General features: G+C 39.1%; 1 protein-coding gene across 1 annotated transcript in view; it reads right to left on the reverse strand.

Moving 5' to 3' along the window:
- Positions 1-19263, reverse strand: part of ABCB5 (ATP binding cassette subfamily B member 5) — a gene marked incomplete at both ends in the record, with an annotated part of 141448 nt that overhangs the window by 16478 nt on the left and 105707 nt on the right. The window contains 4 exons of the mRNA XM_081283287.1: positions 1055-1201; positions 7856-8062; positions 9876-10073; positions 13574-13730. Of these exons, the coding sequence (XP_081139413.1) occupies positions 1055-1201; positions 7856-8062; positions 9876-10073; positions 13574-13730 (709 nt within the window). The remainder of the gene's footprint in view (positions 1-1054; positions 1202-7855; positions 8063-9875; positions 10074-13573; positions 13731-19263) is intronic.

Here is a 19263-nt window from a genome sequence, read left to right on the forward strand (position 1 = left end):
TTTCTCTCAGCTGATTGAGATTCTAATACTGTGTAGAAGAAATGGGAGTGGAGGGTGAAAACCAATACCTGGAACATGATAAAATGTTCCAATGTTGGATATCTCATTGAATCCTTGCAATGACCTGTAAGGTCCATGTATTTTCATTTTTCAGATAAGTTAACTGTGGTTTAAAGATTCTAGGTCACTTGACCAGGGTCACAGTGATTGTAACTGATGAATCCAGGATTACAAGCATATGTTTGATTCCAAAAGTTGTTTCTTCTTTCATAACACATTCTTTGGGAATCAAAAATGATAATTATGTATAAATAGCCAGCATGTGTGATGTATCTGCCTGGGCTCTTAGATACCCTCTATTAAAATATAGGGAAGTCACTTAACTCTTCTCAACTTTAAAGGGCTATCTGGAAAATGGACCTTCTAACAAAAGAAGTGAATTAATAAAGTTGTTGAGAGAACTGAGATAACTGCACATAATAAACACTTGATAGATATTAACAATTATTCATCTAATCAATGTTCATTTACTAAGCAAGTGCCTATTATTCAGGGGACAAGGACATAGCAAAATTAGCTATCTGGAGGAGTTTGCTGTGTAGGTGTATTGTCATATTGCCTTTGTTTCCTTGTTTTCTCCTCCAACCAAGCTAATTGTCTGGAGAAAGTAAAATAATAGGTCTGATACTATAGTGCAGAATATTTATTTCATGTGATTATTAATATGTTTGGCATCACTGGAGTAGTAACAAAATAGAAAATAATTTTTTCTTGGACTCTTTTCTTGATTGGAGAAATATTTCAAAAAATTGTTCAGATAATGAGAACAATTCTAGTGAGAAAACCTTTCCAGAACATGAAATGCCATCTGTCCCAGCTCTCTCCCACATCCCTACCACCTACTGAGCTTTTTGCAAAGAACAAAGTCTTAGTTAGAATTACAATCAGACCTTTTTTTTTTTTTTTTTTTTTTTTTTAACTGTCCCTGGTGTCTTCTGTGATACCAATGTTCACATTTGGTGTTAATGTTTGAGATGAAGGAAGAGGAAGTTACCTTTTCACTCTCATTATCAAGGGCTGAAGTGGCCTCATCCAACAATAAAATTTTTGGTTTTCGGAGAAGAGCCCTTGCAATGGCTAGTCTTTGTTTCTGGCCTCCAGAAAGCTGTAGTCCTTTCAGTCCAACTTGTGTGTTGTATTTCTGTTACACACAGTTAAGAAAGGAAGGATTGGTTATTTAAATCAGCATGGCCTCTTTGGGCAAGAATGGTCTAAATATTTCAAATTTTGCTGCTCTTAAAAATTGGTGTCCCAACAAGTGCTGAGATCTGTTCTTGGGTTTTGTTGCAAATAAATACTAAATGATTAGTAAACACTATCATCTCACTTACATATCTAATCGGATCCTTAATAGCAGAACTTTGCCATTATGTTTCTACATAGGAATTTTTCAAATTAAAGCATAAAAAAATGATTGGCAAAAATAAGTTCCCAGTACACACAAACTGCTTTTTAATAAGTTATATTAACTTCTACTTTCAGGTCAAAATGATTCAAAGTATTTATTTATTTATTTTGGTAAATGGAGATGTAATCCAGGGGCACTTAGCCACTGAGACACATCCCCAGCCTTCTGGGGTTTTTTATTTTGAGATAGGGTCTTGCTAAGTTGCTTAGGGCCTCGCTAAGTTGCTTAGGCTGGTCTTGAACTTGCAATCCTCCTGTCTCAGCCTCCTGAGCCACTGTGATTACATGTGTGTGCCACTGTGCCTGGATGATTCAAAGTATTTAAAAACAATAAGGGAATCACAGGGTTCCTTCATGTCGGCTCCTGCATTATTTCTGTGGGCATTTCCCTCCGATGCCAGGATGCAGTTCTCAGGGGGATATGACTCTTCCTGGAAATCTGTTATGCATCTTGAAACAGTCTCTTTACCTTTTCAGGCCACCAGGTGCTCAGGATGACATTGGGCACTTCACAGCTTTTTCATAGTTCCCCTACTTACTACTACCTGTTTTCTCTGTTTTTTCTTTCCATGGAAAGGCCAGGGAAATTTCATTCCTATCCTGAAACCATTGTGGTCCCCTAAATCATGATTGGTCATTCAGTTGGGGTCAGCAGGTTCTTGCTCTCTAGATTGTCCCATTGACTTTCCTTCCCTAAAGACTTCACACTATTTTCTAGTAGCTCCTGACAGTTGCCTAAGAAATATTTACCATTGGTACCCAGACAAGAACGTGTGAATGGAGGCGCTCAATGAGAAATGAGAAAGCAAATCCAAGTGTGTAACCTTCCAAAGGTGAATCCTGGGGCAGTGTCTTCAAGAAGATGCAGCGTGATTCACGTGTGGTTCACATGAGTCACCTTTCCCCCCACATCCTCCTGTCTGCAGGTGTTGTGTGGAGAAGGGAACTGGTGATAGAACCTTATAATAAGTATGTCTACTTCACCTCGAAATCTACTTTTCAATTTGAAGTGCACAGCTTCTTGCTTTATAGCAACTAATGACCAAAGCCCAGTAAAAGTTCTTTTCTGAATTGAATGTTCTACAGAGGACAGCTTTTAGCTGTCTCCTCTGTGACTTCTCCAGGACTGTCAGCAGGCAGTTAAGAGCTTTAGAAATTTGGAACTGGGGTAAGAAGATGGGTGTCTGCATGCCTGTCAGAAAGGCTGTTGTAAGGAAATCCTGAGCAGCATTCAGACTTGCTATTTTAATGCCAGTCCCTGCCTTCCCCTGGAATTTTGGATGAGCAGACAGAAGTCTCAACAGCCAGTTCTTCTTCTGGTGCTGGGGATTGAACCCATGGTCTTGTGCATGCAAGAAAAGCACTCTACCAACCTAACTATATTCCCAGCCCTCAACAGCCAGTTCTTTTGTCTTCAAAATATGGTCATGTCATTTTCCTCTCTAAAAATGTCTAGTAGCTTCCTCTTTTCAATAACACGAATTCCAAGCTTTTTAGCTTGGCACATAGAATCTTTACATTTAGTCCTTGCACATGTGTTGGTCCCTTCTGACTTCTTGACTCTTCTTCTTATGTTCTGTGATTTAAAAATTTCTCCCCAACACCTTCAACACTTTACACAGGTACATTTTCTGTGTGTTTGTTTTCTGCTAAGGATGGCTGTGCCCCTCTCTGCCTGGTGAACTCCTACTCAATCTTAAAGACTCAGTCCACAGCAAACTCCTTCATGTGGTTTCCTCCTTTGTACTTTCACCATTACATTGTATTTGATCCCGGCAGGCTGCCCCAGCTAGTATCTATTTCTTTGTTCACTTTTCATAGTCTTGAGCCAAGCCCTGGCAATTTCACTTTTACAATCCTTTAAATTATGGAAATAGCTCCTAACTGATCTCTCAAACTTCCTGTCTCTTTGTCATTCACATCATCATTTACATTGCTGCTAGAAAAGTAATTCCAGTGTCCAGTTCCAAACATCTCCCTGTTCAAAAATCTACTTAGTGATTCTCAAGGTTAAAATTTCCTTGCTTGCTATTGGAGTGCCCAGCTGTACCTTAACATGCTCATCAAATATTACACTCTATATAGTCTACTCCCTAGTTTGACCACTTATTATTCTGTGAATACTTTAGTATTTTCTGTATCCATGTTTTTGCTCGGACCATGCCTATTGCCTCATTATAGAGAAGGCCCTGCTATATCTTTGACTACAGAAATTCTATTCAGGTCACCTTTAAAGTCTCTAAAGTTCCCTTCTGAACCTCCAGCCAGAGGTGACCCTTCTGCCCTCTGAGCCCAGACATTAGTTTGCTTGCAGTCTTCATGCATCAAGATAATCTGTCTATGTGTTGATCTGGGTTCATCTCAACCATGCAGGACTATATTTTATTGGTCTTGGTTATTTTCTCTGAATGAAACATGGTTTCATTATGGTTTGCAAAGAACAAGGCTCAGTAGCTATGTTTTGAGTGAATAAAGGCATAAGTGTTGGGAAGGGGTAATGAAGGCAGGAAATACACATTTTGAGTGAACAGGACATTGCAGAGCAATCCATGAGTCTGAGGTAAAAGTAAAAGTAAAATAAATCCTCACAAAGCAGAAGTGTGGTAACCACTTCAGTTTGCTAAATAACTGATAGAGAGGATTAAGATTAATATCTTTTTTTTCCCCCAGTGCTTGGATTGAACCAGGGCCAGCATGTTAGGAAGCATTCTATCACTAGACTACATCCCAACCCAAGATCGATGTGCCTTTATGTGCCATGTGTGAAGACTTTCTTCTTCCATCAACCTTTTGAAACTGTGGCCTTATATTTGGCAAGGATGCTAAGCTCCATTTACTTGGTTTAGGAAATTAATTGTATCTGAAAGAAGTGCAACAAATCACAAAGTTGACTTTTTTTTTGCACTGGGGTTTCAACTCAGGGGCACCACTGAGTTGAAACCCCAGTGCAGCCTTGTGGCACCACTGAGCCACATCCCCAGCCCTATTTTGCATTTTATTTAGAGACACGGTCTCACTGAGTTGCTAAGCACCTTGCCATTGCTGAGGCTGGCTTTGAATTCGAGATGCTCCTGTCTCAGCCTCCCGACCTGTTGGGGTTATGGTTGTGCACTACCACACCCAGCACAAAGTTCACTTTTATTTTTCTTCCCCAAATACCTAGATCAGAGCTGTAACATGTTGGTACATGTTATACCTGACAAGCTTCCAGCTGTGTTGGTGGTTCTGGAGAGCCCTTCTGATTCAAGGAGCAACCCTGGGCACCTGGGTTCCCACCTCTGAAACCTTAGAACCACTATAAATGTCATTTCTCTACTTCCCTCCAGTACATCACTGCTAAGAGCCACAGCCATGTAATATGGTGCATGGCATTTTTGGTTGAAAGGTGACGCCAGCAAGCCATTGAGATGATATGATTATGTTAAGATCTGCATTCATATGGATATTGGACTCCTGCTGTCCACCTCGGCCTGCTACAGGACTCCTGGAGAGTTCCCATTGGTTGGGGAAGTGCGGTAGGAGGGAATTTAGGAGGAGGGGCTTCCTGTGGGGGTCGGGGAGAACACCACGTGGTTGGTCGGCAATCTTCCCGGGAGCTATGGGGCATTGGCGGCAGTTTCAAAAATAAAGTTTGCTCCTGCTTGAGTGGCTCGTGATTTTGTGCCCAGCCAGACTGCGGCACATCACAAAGAATCCAGGCCCAAATGCTGACTTTCTGTTCAACTTCAGGGAACTTACTTGAACTTCTTTATCTGTAGAGTGGTTACATCATCCTTCCTGTATCATGGTGAAAATTTAGCTTAGTTCTTTGTTTATAGAAGTGCTATGTAGGGATAGGGCGGTAGCTCAGTTGGTAGAGTGCTTGCCTTGCATGCACAAGGCTCCGGATTCAATCCCCAACACCACACACACACACACACACAAAAAGTGCTGGGTAAATGAATGGCTGCTTTCCCTTCTTCCTTCTCTGAAGCCAACTCAACATAAGAGGGCAGCCTTGTCCTATGCAGAACACTAGCCTACATTTCATAACATATAGTTTTTCTAAATCCTCTGATTTAAATTTTTAAATGATTTTATTTTGGCATCAGATTTTCTCACAGTTCTACATGCTTTGGGAGAAAAAAATGATAAAAAGGTAAACTAGAGTGAGAAATAAGCTATTCTTTTTAAGGAAAGAACATCTTAGTTTTCAAAGTCTATTGTAAAAAGTTAGCACAATAAATCTTTACAGAGTGTAGCTTTAGGTAAATTTGAGAAATAGGGCCATGAAAAGAATGAAAGATAAACAATTTAAGAAGAAAAGCCAAATGGTGCAAATATAAAATGTATAGCACTTTTACTGTTCGTAAATTGAACTGTCCGGGTTCTGTGGATAACAATCTGACTGTCAATTAACCATGCAAAGTGCCTTGGTTACGAAGGGAATTGCCACTGAAAGACATCATGGGATTACACCATCGATGAAAAATATGTGAATCATTCCAAAATGTTTAGTACTGTGGAACTGTTCCACAGTTCAGAGGTCGCATCACCAGTGGCCTGTTTCTGGCTGTCGGCTCACTTAGGGTGGAGAGGAGGGGCTAGCAGGGAAGGGCTAGCAGCAGGAAAGTCAGGCTATGAGCCCATTAGCCTCTGCCAAACTTTGTTAGAAATGGCATTGTAAGCACTTATTTCTACTTAGAAGTAGGTATTTCTTTTTTTTTTTTTTTAATATTTATTCTTTAGTTCTCGGCGGACACAACATCTTTGTTGGTATGTGGTGCTGAGGATCGAACCCGGGCCGCATGCATGCCAGGCGAGCGCGCTACCACTTGAGCCACATCCCCAGCCCAGAAGTAGGTATTTCTATTTTTATTTTATTTGTGTGTATAGATATAAAGGCTCAGATCTCATAAGCATTTGAAGTTATGATGACCTGTCTCTGTGCACTTTCGGTGCCTGTTGTACCAAAGCCTTCTCTACAGTCAACCAAAAGGTTTTCCTTTTCTGAGACTTTGTGGCAGCTGTCAGAGTCAATGCAGAGTTCAAGGTGATCAAGGTGTCAAAGATGGCAGGCAAGGATCTTATACTGTAGTCTGTGGGGGGGGGCACTAAACAAGTAAAAACGCACTCCAGGTAATGTGATAAGTGCCCTGAAGACAATGTGACAGGGGATAGGAGCAGAGGGGACTATTTTAAATAGGGTATCCAGGGAAGGATCTGCAAATCTGATTCCTGAAAGTTAAGGAGCTGCTGTGCAAAAGGTCAGAAGAAGGTAGGTCTAGGCTGAAAAAACAGCAAATGCAAATGTCCTGAGGCAGGAGACCAGCTGGTGAGTTCATGAGACAGAGAAGAGACCAGCATGGCTGCAGCAGATTGAGCAGATGCAAAGGCTGGAGATGAGAGGCAGCAGGGCCAGACTATGGAGGCATCACCAGCCACACAAGGCACATGGGCTTCCTTATAAACACCAAGGGATGCTGCATAGTAATTGTAAGCTGGGTTGGGGCATGATATATTTGATGCTTTTAAAGCATCCTTCTGGACAGGCATGGTGGCACACACCTGAAATCTCAGCAGCTCCGGAGGGAGGCTGAGGCAGGAGGGTTGCGATTTCAAAGCCATCCCCAGCAACTTAGGCCCTGAGTAACTTGGCAAAACCCTGTCTCAAAAAAAAAAAAAAAGCTGGGGTCGTGGCTCAGCGGTAGAGTGCTTGCAAGCATGTGTGAGGCCCTGGGTTCAATCCTCAGCATCACATAAAAATAAATAAATAAAATATTGGGCTGGGGATGTGGCTCAAGCGGTGGTGCACTCTCCTGGCATGTGTGTGGCCTGGGTTCGATCCTCAGCACCACATACAGGCAAAGATGTTGTGTCTGCCGAAAACTAAAAAATAAATATTAAAAAAATTCTCTCTCTCTTAAAAAAAAACCCACAAATAGAACAAATCAAAGAAAACCTGGCTGGAGATGTAGCTCAGTGGTTAAGGACCCCTGGGTTCAATCCCTGGTATTCCACCCCCCAAAAAATCCCTCTGATTGCTGTAAAGAAGAAAAGTTATAAAGAAAAGGAATAAGATTGGAAGACAGAGTATAAAGGTCCTGCTATGGTCCAGAGGAGGGTGACGGCAGTGTGGACAAGGCAGGGTGTAGGTGGATAGAAGGTGAAGAATCAAAATGTGAAAGGTAATTCTGTGACTATAAATATATTTGGGCCTTGGGAAAAATAGTCATATGAAAATCTCAAGCTTTGCTTTTTTGTGTGTTTTTAATCTAAGTTTTATGTTAGATGCTGGCAATAAATAAGTTGTATAATTCAAGGACTACATAAAGCAACCACTAAAGCCTGATAACTATGTAGGCCTCCTTGGCAGTTTGGTAATTCAAAATTTGAGCTATTTTCTTACCTCAGGGAGACCTTCAATGAAAGAATGGATATTTGCTGCATTTGCAACTTCTTTTATCTCATCTAATGATACAACTCGGCTGTTATCACCATAGGCGATGTTCTCAGCGATGCTACAGTTGAAGAGCACAGGCTCTTGAGACACGATAGCTATTTGGGAACGGAGCCACTGTACATTCAACTCTTTTGCATCTACACCATCAAATAGCTGCCAAAAGCAGAATGGAGAATGGCATGTTAAGCTCTGACAACAGTATCATGTTACGTCTCACTGTATTCAAACATATACAAATCATAACAAGAAAGGTAGGAATTCAAGCTATTTCAAAGAATAAGGTTACCTTGGAAGGCTCATAAATCATATGCTGTATAAGAAGCAAACCTATAACTCACTGAAATGACAACTCCAAACTTTCCTGACATTTCTAGAATTGGCCACATATTGCAGAGATATGATGGGGTCTGGAGTAAACCCTGGTGCTCTGTCCTGAAGTCAGATGGAGAATGACTTATGTCTTCCTCCACCTCAACAGGACCCCTTTGACGCCCAGTGAGAGAGTGGGTGTAGACTGATTCAGCAATCCTCATGTAGAGACGTGCCATTCTGCACATAGCCATGTGTGTTCACGTGGATATATACTATCATCATAACATTCCTATTATGTGATGGGGATTCTTCAGGGAAATCATGTAAGTTGAAGCTCTTGCCCTCCTACAGCTCATATTCTAGCAGAGAGGCAGAACCAATCAACCAATCAACCCACCACACATGAACAAATTACTTAATACACTCAGAAAAAGAAAGTGCCAGGAAGACAGGGTAACAGACAGGACTGAGGCTGTGAAGAGGGTGTGTACAGGGGAAATGAAGGGAAGCAGGAAAGGATGAAGAATTGGGACATGATGACGAGAAGTAGCCAGCAAGGAAGTTAGAGCGAGAACCTTCTAGAAGAAAGGCTCACAGGTGTGTTTAAAGAACATATTGGCATACAGTCCACCATGAGGGATATAAAGGAGCTGGGAGAGGGAGGCAGAGGCTAGATCATAAAAGACTTTGACTACTATGCTAGACCCTTGTTATTTTCACTGCAGTGGGAGACCATTAGAGGGTTTCAGGGAGTGAGTATGCTATACTATGTCCAAATAGGTCACTGATAACCTGGTTTGAGGGAGTCCTTTTTGGAAAACTACATTTTGCAAATATATATTGGGAATTTGGGAATCTGTGATGGTAAAAATACTACACTGCAGGAGAGTAAGGAGTTACATGACCATCTGTGGCCCTTAGGAACGAATGGTGTTTTGTAGGAGGGAGAGGCAGGATAGGAAGCTCTGTGTGTGAGTGTGTGTGTGTGTGTGTGTTTGTGAGAGAGAGAGAGAGAGAGAGAGAGAGAGAGAGAGAGAGAGAGAGGAAGAAGTAGTGGTTGTGGCAGAGAGGTCATGGAAATCTAGATATAACATACATAAGGTATAGTAAGATAAGTGCAAGGTAAGAAAAGTAAGCCTTGTGTTCATAGGAGGAAGAGGTTCCATCTTTTTGAGATCAGGGCCTACAATATAAAAATGCAGATTCAAATGAGCCTTAATCTTGCCTAAGTTTTTGAGGGCTGGGAGATGGGGATGGCCAGCAAGAACAGCAAAGCCTGACCAAGGAGGTCAAGGAAACTATTATCTCTGTTTTAAACCAGAGCAGAATAAAGAGGCTTGATGTGGACATGAGACTTGTTCTCCACACCCATATTCTAAAAGAATTCCATGGCTTTTAAGACCAAAATTCTGTTGCCAGAATGGTTTGAAGAATCTTTAGGTCATTGTATTTAACTTCAAAGTCCTAACCATCATTTCTGTTATTGATTTGCTTTGTTTTCTTAGTTAAGTCTTGTTGGGCTAGAGATTATGATTATTTTTTAACTTCTGCATTGTTTGCCATACCCAAACTAGTAAAGATGCTTAAGCCCAAGTGAATGTTTAAGAATAGTAGTGGTAAGCCCCAGATTAGGCGTATTTAAGCGCAGTCTTACCACTTGTCCTCTCACAGGGTCATAAAATCGCTGCAGAAGTTGAATAGAAGTACTTTTCCCACAGCCGCTGCTCCCAACGAATGCTACTGTCTTCCCTTTCTCAATGCTGAGGGATAAGCCGCGAAGGATGAAAACATCTGGGCGACATGGATAGAAAAAGGAGACTTCTCGAAACTCTAAGTTCCCCTCACATGTGTCCTACGAAAGGAATTTTGGAAGGGTGACTTAGAAAGGTTCTAACACATGGTAGCACATTGGCTAAGCATTTCCTGAAAAGTGTGCATTTAAATTTTAAACATCACATTCATCTCTGTGGACCTCCTAAACAAATGCTGGTTTCTTTCACGTGCATGTGTGTGTGTGTGTGTGTGTGTGTGTGTGTGTGTGTGTGGTGTTATATATGTTTCTTTTTCTTGCAGTACAAGAGTTTGAACTTGGGGCCACATGCATACTAAGCAAGCACTCTACCGCTGAGCTATATCCCTAGCTATATCCCTAGGAGATGGGGATGGCCAGCAAGAACAGCAAAGCCTGACCAAGGAGGTCAAGGAAACTATTATCTCTGTTTTAAACCAGAGCAGAATAAAGAGGCTTGATGTGGACATGAGACTTGCCCTTATTTCTTGTTCTCTTCACCACTGGAATTCACTGAACTTCTAAAAAGCACTAGCTTCCTTCAGTTTGGCTATTCAAACAACAATCCATTCTGCAGATTAGCTGTTTGGTCAGATGCTCTGAATAAATACATCTTTCTTTAAATTTGGTGTGTGCTTTATAGAACTTTACTGCTAATCCAAAGAGTTGGGTCTTCATAAACTATAAGTATTATTTTGTAAATTGGGCTAGGTTTTACAATATGTAGATTGTATTTACATACATATAATACATACAATATTTTTAATTTCTCTTCATTTTCTTTTTTTAAAAATAATTTTATTTTTTTATTTGTATTTATGTGGTGCTGAAGATCAAATCCAGTGCCTCACACATGCAAGGCAAACTACTAACTGAGCTACAACCTCAGCCCTCTCTTTATTTTCATTTGATCATTAGACAGAGACACTTTTCAGTTGATCAATAGTCAGAGACACTTGCCCAAAAGTTTAGTTATCTATGTTTCAATCTCTTTAGTGATTGATAATTTGTATGTAAGCCAATATTAAGTATAATAAGGATGTCTTAAAATAATCTCTGGAACTATCAGTAAACTGATAATTAACTTTCCCTTTATATTTTTGGTGTATGAGATTTGGGGTTCTTTTGAACTTCATGCTTCCGGAACCCAGTTGCTTTTTGTGGGTGGGTTGCTGAAGATTGAACCTAGGCCTTTACACATGCAAAGCAAGAGCTCTACCTCTAAGCTACATCCCCAGCATGCCCCCTCCCTGATTCTACTTTAAGTACTATAAACTTTTGCTGTTAGTGTAGACATAAACTAAGAAGGTGTATGTGGATATGGTGTGTTGGGGTGGTAGTGATAGTTGGACTTTCACATGGATTCTTACAATCAGCTTTAACAGTCAGGTTTAGCAAATTCTGAGTCCAGCATGTGGTACTAGGCAGGGGAACCATCAAAATATACATTATATTATCTGGTTATCAATATAATGAAAAGTTAACATGATCAGGAGTTCTAGCAGGAGATGAAAATATCTGGAATGACATATGCCAAAATGTAAGTGCAGAGTAATATAGTTTAATTTTAGCTTGTTCACTGTTTTCCATTTTGCCTGTACAACATACAAATATTATCTACAAAAAAAGTTAAAAATAAATTCAGAAAAATAGAGTGCAATTTCTTCTCTGTATGCTCTGATGCCTTTGGGAAAGGCATCCAGAGACATTCTATAATCTCCTAGACTTTAATACTCTAAAGAATGTATTCTGGGGTTGCAGTTGTGGCTCAGCGTTAGAGCGCTTGCCTAGCAAGTGTGAGGCCTTGGGTTCGATCCTCAGCACCACATAAAAATAAATAAATAAAAATATTATGTCCAATTACAACTAAAAAATAAATATTAAAAAAAGAATGTATTCTTACTATTTTAAATTGTATTTGTTATGTTAAATTTCAATCATATATAAAAGTAGAGAGAAGAATATAATGGTCTTCCAGATGACTATCACTCACCTTCAGCACTTATCAATATTTTCTAGTTTTGTTTGACCGGATTTTAATTTTGAAAAGCAGAGGAAATGATATTTAGTATTTACATGTTGAAAAAAAGATTAAATAAGATAATAAGTTAATTTTATAGTCTTTAGAAGAAAAATGTATACATCCTATGCCAAGCATATAGTTCTATAATAAAATATATTTGTGAGATACTCAATTCCTCTATCGTAATTTTAGAAAGAAACAAGAGTATTAATACTATTATACATATACATCCTAAGATTGAAAAAAAAAAAGCTTCCTGGGTACTTTACTTTCCAAAACACAAGCATGAAATTTTATTTTAACTGTGGTCTATCTTTGAACTTTCTATTTTTTAGAATTTCAAGATCCTTTTATTTCTCTTAGTAACAATGGGCATTCCTTATGATAATTATGTAATTTAAGTGATACTGTATTGTTTTAAAAGTGTCTTGCAAATAGATCTACTATTAAAATTCTAGAGAGAGATAGGTTTAAATGAAAAATTTCTTTTAAATATATATCTATAATTGGCTATTCCTTGGCAATTCCTATCTATGAATTTAAAATGTCTAGAAAGGTCTTAAGGAATATATATTTGTCATAAAAGATTATTATTGGTGGGTTTATTTTAGAATTATTTAAGTTTCTATTATCTCCCTTCTAATATTCACAGACATTTAGAGTTTTTGGCTAAATTTTTGTGTAGTGGTTCCTTTTATTTTCTTTTGATGGTGGTAATCAGAGATCAAATTTAGGAGGACTACCACTGAGCTACGTTCCCAGCCCTTTAACAATTTTTAAAAAAATTGAGGCAGGGTTTTAATAAGTTGTGTAGGCCCTCATTAAGTTGCTCAGGCTGGCTTTGAACTTGCAAACCTCCTGCCTCGGCCTCCTGAGTAGCTGGGATTATAGGTGTGCACCGCTGCACCTGGCTAGTTCCTTTTTTGTCCACCTATGTTTGTAGGTATACTTCCCATGGAACCTGAAACAATAGGACACTATTTACTTTGCACATATTGTTAGAGGAAAAAAAATGAATAAAGTCTAATACAAATCTTCATCTAAGACTAACACTGTTGCTGTCTAAATAAGAACATTCTCATGGCATTAGGCAAATAAACTAAAACCACCTATTTTTAACACAAGAATATATTTTAGTAGTAGATTAAAAAAAAAAAACCTAAGACAAGACTCCTTTCCCCCTTTGTAATGATAAAATTATTTTTTTTTTAAGAAGAGAGAGACAGAGAGAGAGAGAGAGAGAGAGAGAGAGAGAGAGAGAGAGAGAGAGAGAGAGACAGAGAGAGAGAGAGAATTTTTAATATTTATTTTTTAGTTATCGGCGGACACAACATCTTTGTTGGTATGTGGTGCTGAGGATCGAACTCAGGCCGCACGCATGCCAGGCGAGCGCGCTACCGCCTGAGCCACATCCCGAGCCCCATGATAAAATTATTTTACACAAACTTTTAACTCCTTAAGTTACTGTTAACTACCTTTTGCAAAGTTAATAAATGCCTTCATATAATAAGTAGACACTTAAAATCATAGTTGTGCTTACTGGCTTTTTCCCTTTTTGGCTGTGACTGTCTATAGTTGGTTTCTTTTCCAACAAGGCAAACAAATGAGCAGCCCCAGATTTGGCCTTGGAATATTCAGGTGCCAAAACAAGTGTCTCTCCCATGGCGATAGCTCCGTAGGCAATTGCAGTGAAAACTCTGCCAAAAGATAAAGCATTTGAATCTTAGGTCCATCTTAAGACAATAGAACTCCAAAAACAAAGGAAAAAGCAGGCACAGGACTCCAGTACTATGACTACATAGTACCATGAATGCCAAAGGACCAACAGGTATCTTTTTTCCTGCCATGTGCTCGGTATGCCAAAATAACCTTTGCAGCTTGGGTAATTTTAAAATGTCTTTTCTGGTTAGAGACACAGATCAAAGATCCCAACTGATTGGAAAACTTCTTAGCTACCCTAATGTAAGGCTTGCTTGTTTGGAGATTTGACAGAGAATTCAACTGACAAAAGGAAGAATATGTCTCCAGTTGTGAGATCAGAGTTGACACAGTAGATATGATGTAGGTTTTTTCTTTTTTTGCATATCATGTAGTGAGAACTGATCACTGAAGCTAAATGACTATCTGCCTGATGTGTTACACTATTTAAAGAACAAATCATGGGGGTTGTACTTTCTTAGGTCTCCCAATCAAAACCTGACTAAGATATATCTTATCAAAGGTTGGAGGTTTGCTATAGATGATGATCTCAATTTCAAAATTTGCTCACTATAAAATGGTAAGCAGGAAAGTCATATTTGGAAGCATACAGAATATTCAGTTATGCCATATAATGTGACTACAGTTAAATATTTTCCTCGTATTTTCTATTTTATTTTAGATATGAAAATACACATCTGGAATGAAAAACAATACATTCCAGAAACTACTAAAAGAATAATTCAGCTAAAGCTGGACAAGACTCACTGGCAATATTTCAACATTAGACAATAAAAGGACATTACTGAACCCAGTTGCTTGTTTACTGTGCTGGATTCCAGCAAGGTAAACATGTCTGGGCTATTAGTGAATTTCTCCCTCAGTGTATATACGTTAGTGAATTTTTCCTCCCTTTTCAATTTCTCACTCAGTATCTACCAAGGGTTGGGTGTTGTAATCTCTCAGTAACCTGGACCTTAGATCCTGAATCTTGTTGGTTTTACAAAGATCAAACACAGCATAAAACATAAAAGCAACCAGTTTACTAGTATGTCTGAAGCTAAAATTATTATAGTCAATAATGCTATGATGGTAAGGCATTTTTAGTGCTAATATTTATAGAAATTGTTTAGATCTCAAAATGCCATTCAAAATGCTTGATACCTAGTTGTAAACATCAAAGTTAAGTAACTCAAGAGTTTTTTTTTTAATTTTTTAGTTGTAGATGGACACAGTATCTTTATTTTTATTTATTTATTTATTTATTTATTTATTTATTTATTTATTCATTCATTCATCTAAATACATAATTGTGAGGGTGGAGGCTTCAATCTAGCCCTTGTGCCTGTGGAAGGTAAATGACCCAAAGGATGGGGAAGAGGTTTCAGTAGAGAAGGGACAGCACCTGCAAAAGCCCTGCCATTGCCTTTATCATGTACGTACTGAGGGAGGTCTAGAGGGGTGGGTGCTGATGTTATGGAGACCATGAGGAGCCTAGAGGGGGAGGGTGAACTGTGTGGTGATGGATTGACTATCTGGGGGTTGAGTCAGGGATACTAATCTTTACTCTTTTCTCCCAAATGGACTCCGTATAAAGGCAGGCCAAGAGCCATGCAGCTAGAAACCTGGTTTGCTAACAGAAACTGTCCTAACCTAGACAGACCCAATTAGAGTGAGCTACACTGAAATTCTTTCCCGCTCAACAAATGTTTATCATACAGCAACTAATGCCAAACTCCATAACAGAGTTTAACAGGGTCTTCCAATCTGGCTTAAACTCCTGGAGCATCTGAGTTGAGAGCCACCTCACCCCCCAGAGAAATGCACAGGCCAGCTCTCCATGCCCCTGTGGGCCTGCAGGCATTCCGCCCATTGTGGATAAAAACAAGGACAAATTCACCAGGTTGGCAAATATTTTAAAGTCACTAATAATACATTTAATATTAATCTATAATTTCTTATGTGTCCCCTTCACACCTATGAATAAGTTTATAAGAAACATTCCACAGTTCAGAAATGATTTGCACATTGAACTAACTCTTGAAGTAAATAAGTCAAACAGGAATTAAACTTGAAATTTTACTTTTGAAACTTTCATAAGCTAATTTTATCATGGAAGAAGAAATATTACCTAGAATTTATACTTATCTGGCACTGAATCACAGCCTTTGGGTTGGCACAGGGTTGAGAGAAGGAAGAGGTCTGGATAAGAGCAGCCCAGCATCTTCAGATGCTCCACCTGTCTTCCCTGGTGATACGGGTTCTCTAACTTGAGCATGGTCACTCATCCTCACTATGTTGAACCTTTCAAACCTGTCTGAGCAATGGGTGAAATCCTGTCACCTATCTTTACTGTTAAGATAAAATTGGAATTTTAGGGGCTGGGGATGTGGCTCAAGCGGTAGTGCGCTCGCCTGGCATGCGTGCGGCCCGGGTTCGATCCTCAGCACCACATACCAACAAAGATGTTGTGTCCGCCGAGAACTAAAAAAATAAATATTAAAAAATTCTCTCTCTCTCTCTCTCTCTCTCTCTCTCTCTCCCCTCTCTCACTCTTTCTTTAAAAAAAAAATTGGAATTTTATAAAAATCCTTGGGATAGGAACAACATAAAAAAAGTATAGAAATGAAAAATCCTAATTTTAACATAATTGACCCAGGAATAAGCTGCATAGTTATGAGTTCCAATAGATTTGTATTCCCTGAACCCTACTCCCATATCCAGTTTGTAGGCCTTTGGTGACTTATCCTAAGAGAAAGTTTAGTGGCTCTGAAGCCAGATCATTGAGATTACATCCAATTTCCACTGTCCATTTACTATCTGTGTGACCTAGGGAGTTTCACTCAACTTCTCTGCGCTTCTGTTTTCATATTGGCAAACAGATGATATGAATATCTACATCTTATAAGGTTGTTATAGAGTTATTAAGACAATTAAATACATAAATAATGTACAGTGCTTAGTACAGAGCCTGGAACATGAGTGCTCAGCAAATGTAAGTTTCTTTATTATTCCTCTCATGGAATGAGAATCAATGAGACACCTTCTGTTACAAAATAAGCCCTCACAACTTCAGTAGAAATATTAACATAGCCGATCAAATCACAGCTTTTAAAGTTGCCACTCAGTAAGTTTTTCTCTCATGGATTGGAAGGCAGACTATCTTTCCTCCCAGAAGTGGTCTTTAAATGATTCCCATGCTCATTCTCTTTTTCCTCCTCCATCCATACAAGCTCAGAGATCCTCTTCTGTGGAAAGTCCTTTCCAAAAGAGATGGGTGGGAAAAAAATAAGCCCCTGAGGTTATCTGGTACTTTGGATCTTATGAGATATTTTTATATACATTATACCATTTGATCACGCAGGAGATAATTAGAGCAAAAACTCATATCACTGAACAAATAAGGAAACTCCAGCTCAGAAAAACTATGCAATTGGCCCAGGACCTCAGTCATGCCAGTCTTATGCTGGAACACAAGCCTCCCTGCTGTGTGTCTTCCTACTAAGTGCTCCTTCCAGTGAAAAGCTGACCCAATGACCTTTCCTGGCATGTTGTCCCCATCTTGGGATCTTCACAGGCCCTAGACAACTATTCTCCTTTGGTTTCTCTACTTGGATCCCCTTGGTGGTGGATCTGGCCTCCATTTTGTTCTCCTGTCTTTCTGAAAACCTCTGAGGAGCAGCCAGGAAGGAGCTGGGCTGCCATGGTAGTGAACAGGGCAAGAAGCCTTTACTATTTTCTTTGCTTTAGCTAACTACGTCTGCTTTCCAAATAGTGATGATGACATGCACAGTTCTTTCATGCTACATGGCCTACAAGAGCAATGATAGTGGTGGAGGTCCAGCGTTCTTCTTTCCATGCCTTAATATTTCAAGATGTCAACTCACTTATGTTGCTCTTTTGACTGATAACCACACTTAATAACAAAATTCCAATATTATTTCCTCTCAAGAACTGCATTTAGATTTTAGGAGGAGTGACCAGAAACACAGGGGCTGTCTGTCTCTGCTTCTCAGGTAGTTTTCAAAGGCGTGGCTTTTATTATTGTTGTACCTACTGTCATGTTTTGATTTTCTCTTATGTGTTTGCTGTATTTAGCTTCTTACTCACAGAAGTAGAGGAAGGCCACCAAATAGGGTTTGGAGAGTTACAGAAACCTACGCTGGGCACCAGTGCTTGCTGAATTACATTACAAAAGGCAAGTCAGAGTCCTGCCTGATAGCACCAATATAAAATGGAATAGGAGAAAATAAAGGTATTTTGTATTTTCAAAACATTATACATTTATAGCAAAGTAACAAATCCAATGTTGCCAGTTTAAGAAAGGGAGAGGTAATGTGTTTTGCTTCACACATGGATATGGGAACCTAGACAAGAGATTTTCTAATTGCCTAATCCCTGGGTTCAAGGCTGTAGATTAAAAATATTATCACCTTATGTAAATGCTCATTTCAGAGAAACTTCTACAATAATCAACAATGATTGTTGTAGAAGTACAATAATGAAGGTAAACAGAGACCACTTTTATCTTAAGACATACATGTTGACTTTTTTTTTCTTTTGAGGATCTTTCTCTAAACAGATGTTCTGATAATCTAATATGAGCACATTAAGAGATTCTGATGTTAAAACTTTGGTGTGTGTCATTTTTTTTTAAGTTAAGGAAGGACACAATATCTTTATTTTATTTATTTATATGTGATGCTGAGGATTGAACCCACATGCAAGGCAAGTGCTCTACCACTGAGCCTCCACTCCAGCCCCTGTGTCACCCTTTTCTAAGGTACACTGTCATTTCTGAAAGAGAGATAGTATATCCCACGCCTGTAGGTATAAACCTTGAAAATACATTCACAGTGTATTGAGAAAAATCTTTACTTTTAAAAATAAACTAAAATACGACTTCCCCCTTTTACTTTTCTGTACCACAATATAGGAGATTAAATCCAGGGCCTCATGCATGTTAGGCAAGTGTTCTAGCACTAATCTACATCCCCAGCCTCTTTTCTTTTGTTCTGAGACAGGGTCTCCCTAGGTTGCTCAGGCTGGCTTCAAACTTGGGATCCTCTTGCCTTAGCTGCTAAGACTATAGGTGTGTGCCATCACACATGGCTCATTCGTATTTCTTTAAATGTGAACCTCAGATCTTATGCCTTGGAATGATATTGGATGTTTTCTTAAATGCCTTATGTCAGAACTGTGAATCAGACTTTGTGGTGTGAGTTCCAAGCATCCACATTTTTTTTTTTTTTTACCAGTTTCTTGATTCGTGAGTTGGGAAACCATTTATTTGGAGAATGGCACAAAGATATTTTTACTTACAAAGAATTATGTAAAATCCTACTAGAATTCTAGTAGGAAGGAACTTTTTTTTTTTTTTTTTGTAAACCTCTTCCATTCAATTAGTTGATTAGAAAGGAAGTTATATTTCATTCTGAATCTGGAAGTCACAGAATCTTCTAGGCCAGATATAATGCAGTATGTCTAAAGGATGCTTTTGTACATTCATGATAGAAAAGGTCATAAGGTGTC

Source organism: Spermophilus citellus (assembly GCF_964194105.1).
Source record: "Spermophilus citellus genome assembly, chromosome: 3".
NCBI classification, from domain to species: domain Eukaryota; kingdom Metazoa; phylum Chordata; class Mammalia; order Rodentia; family Sciuridae; genus Spermophilus; species Spermophilus citellus.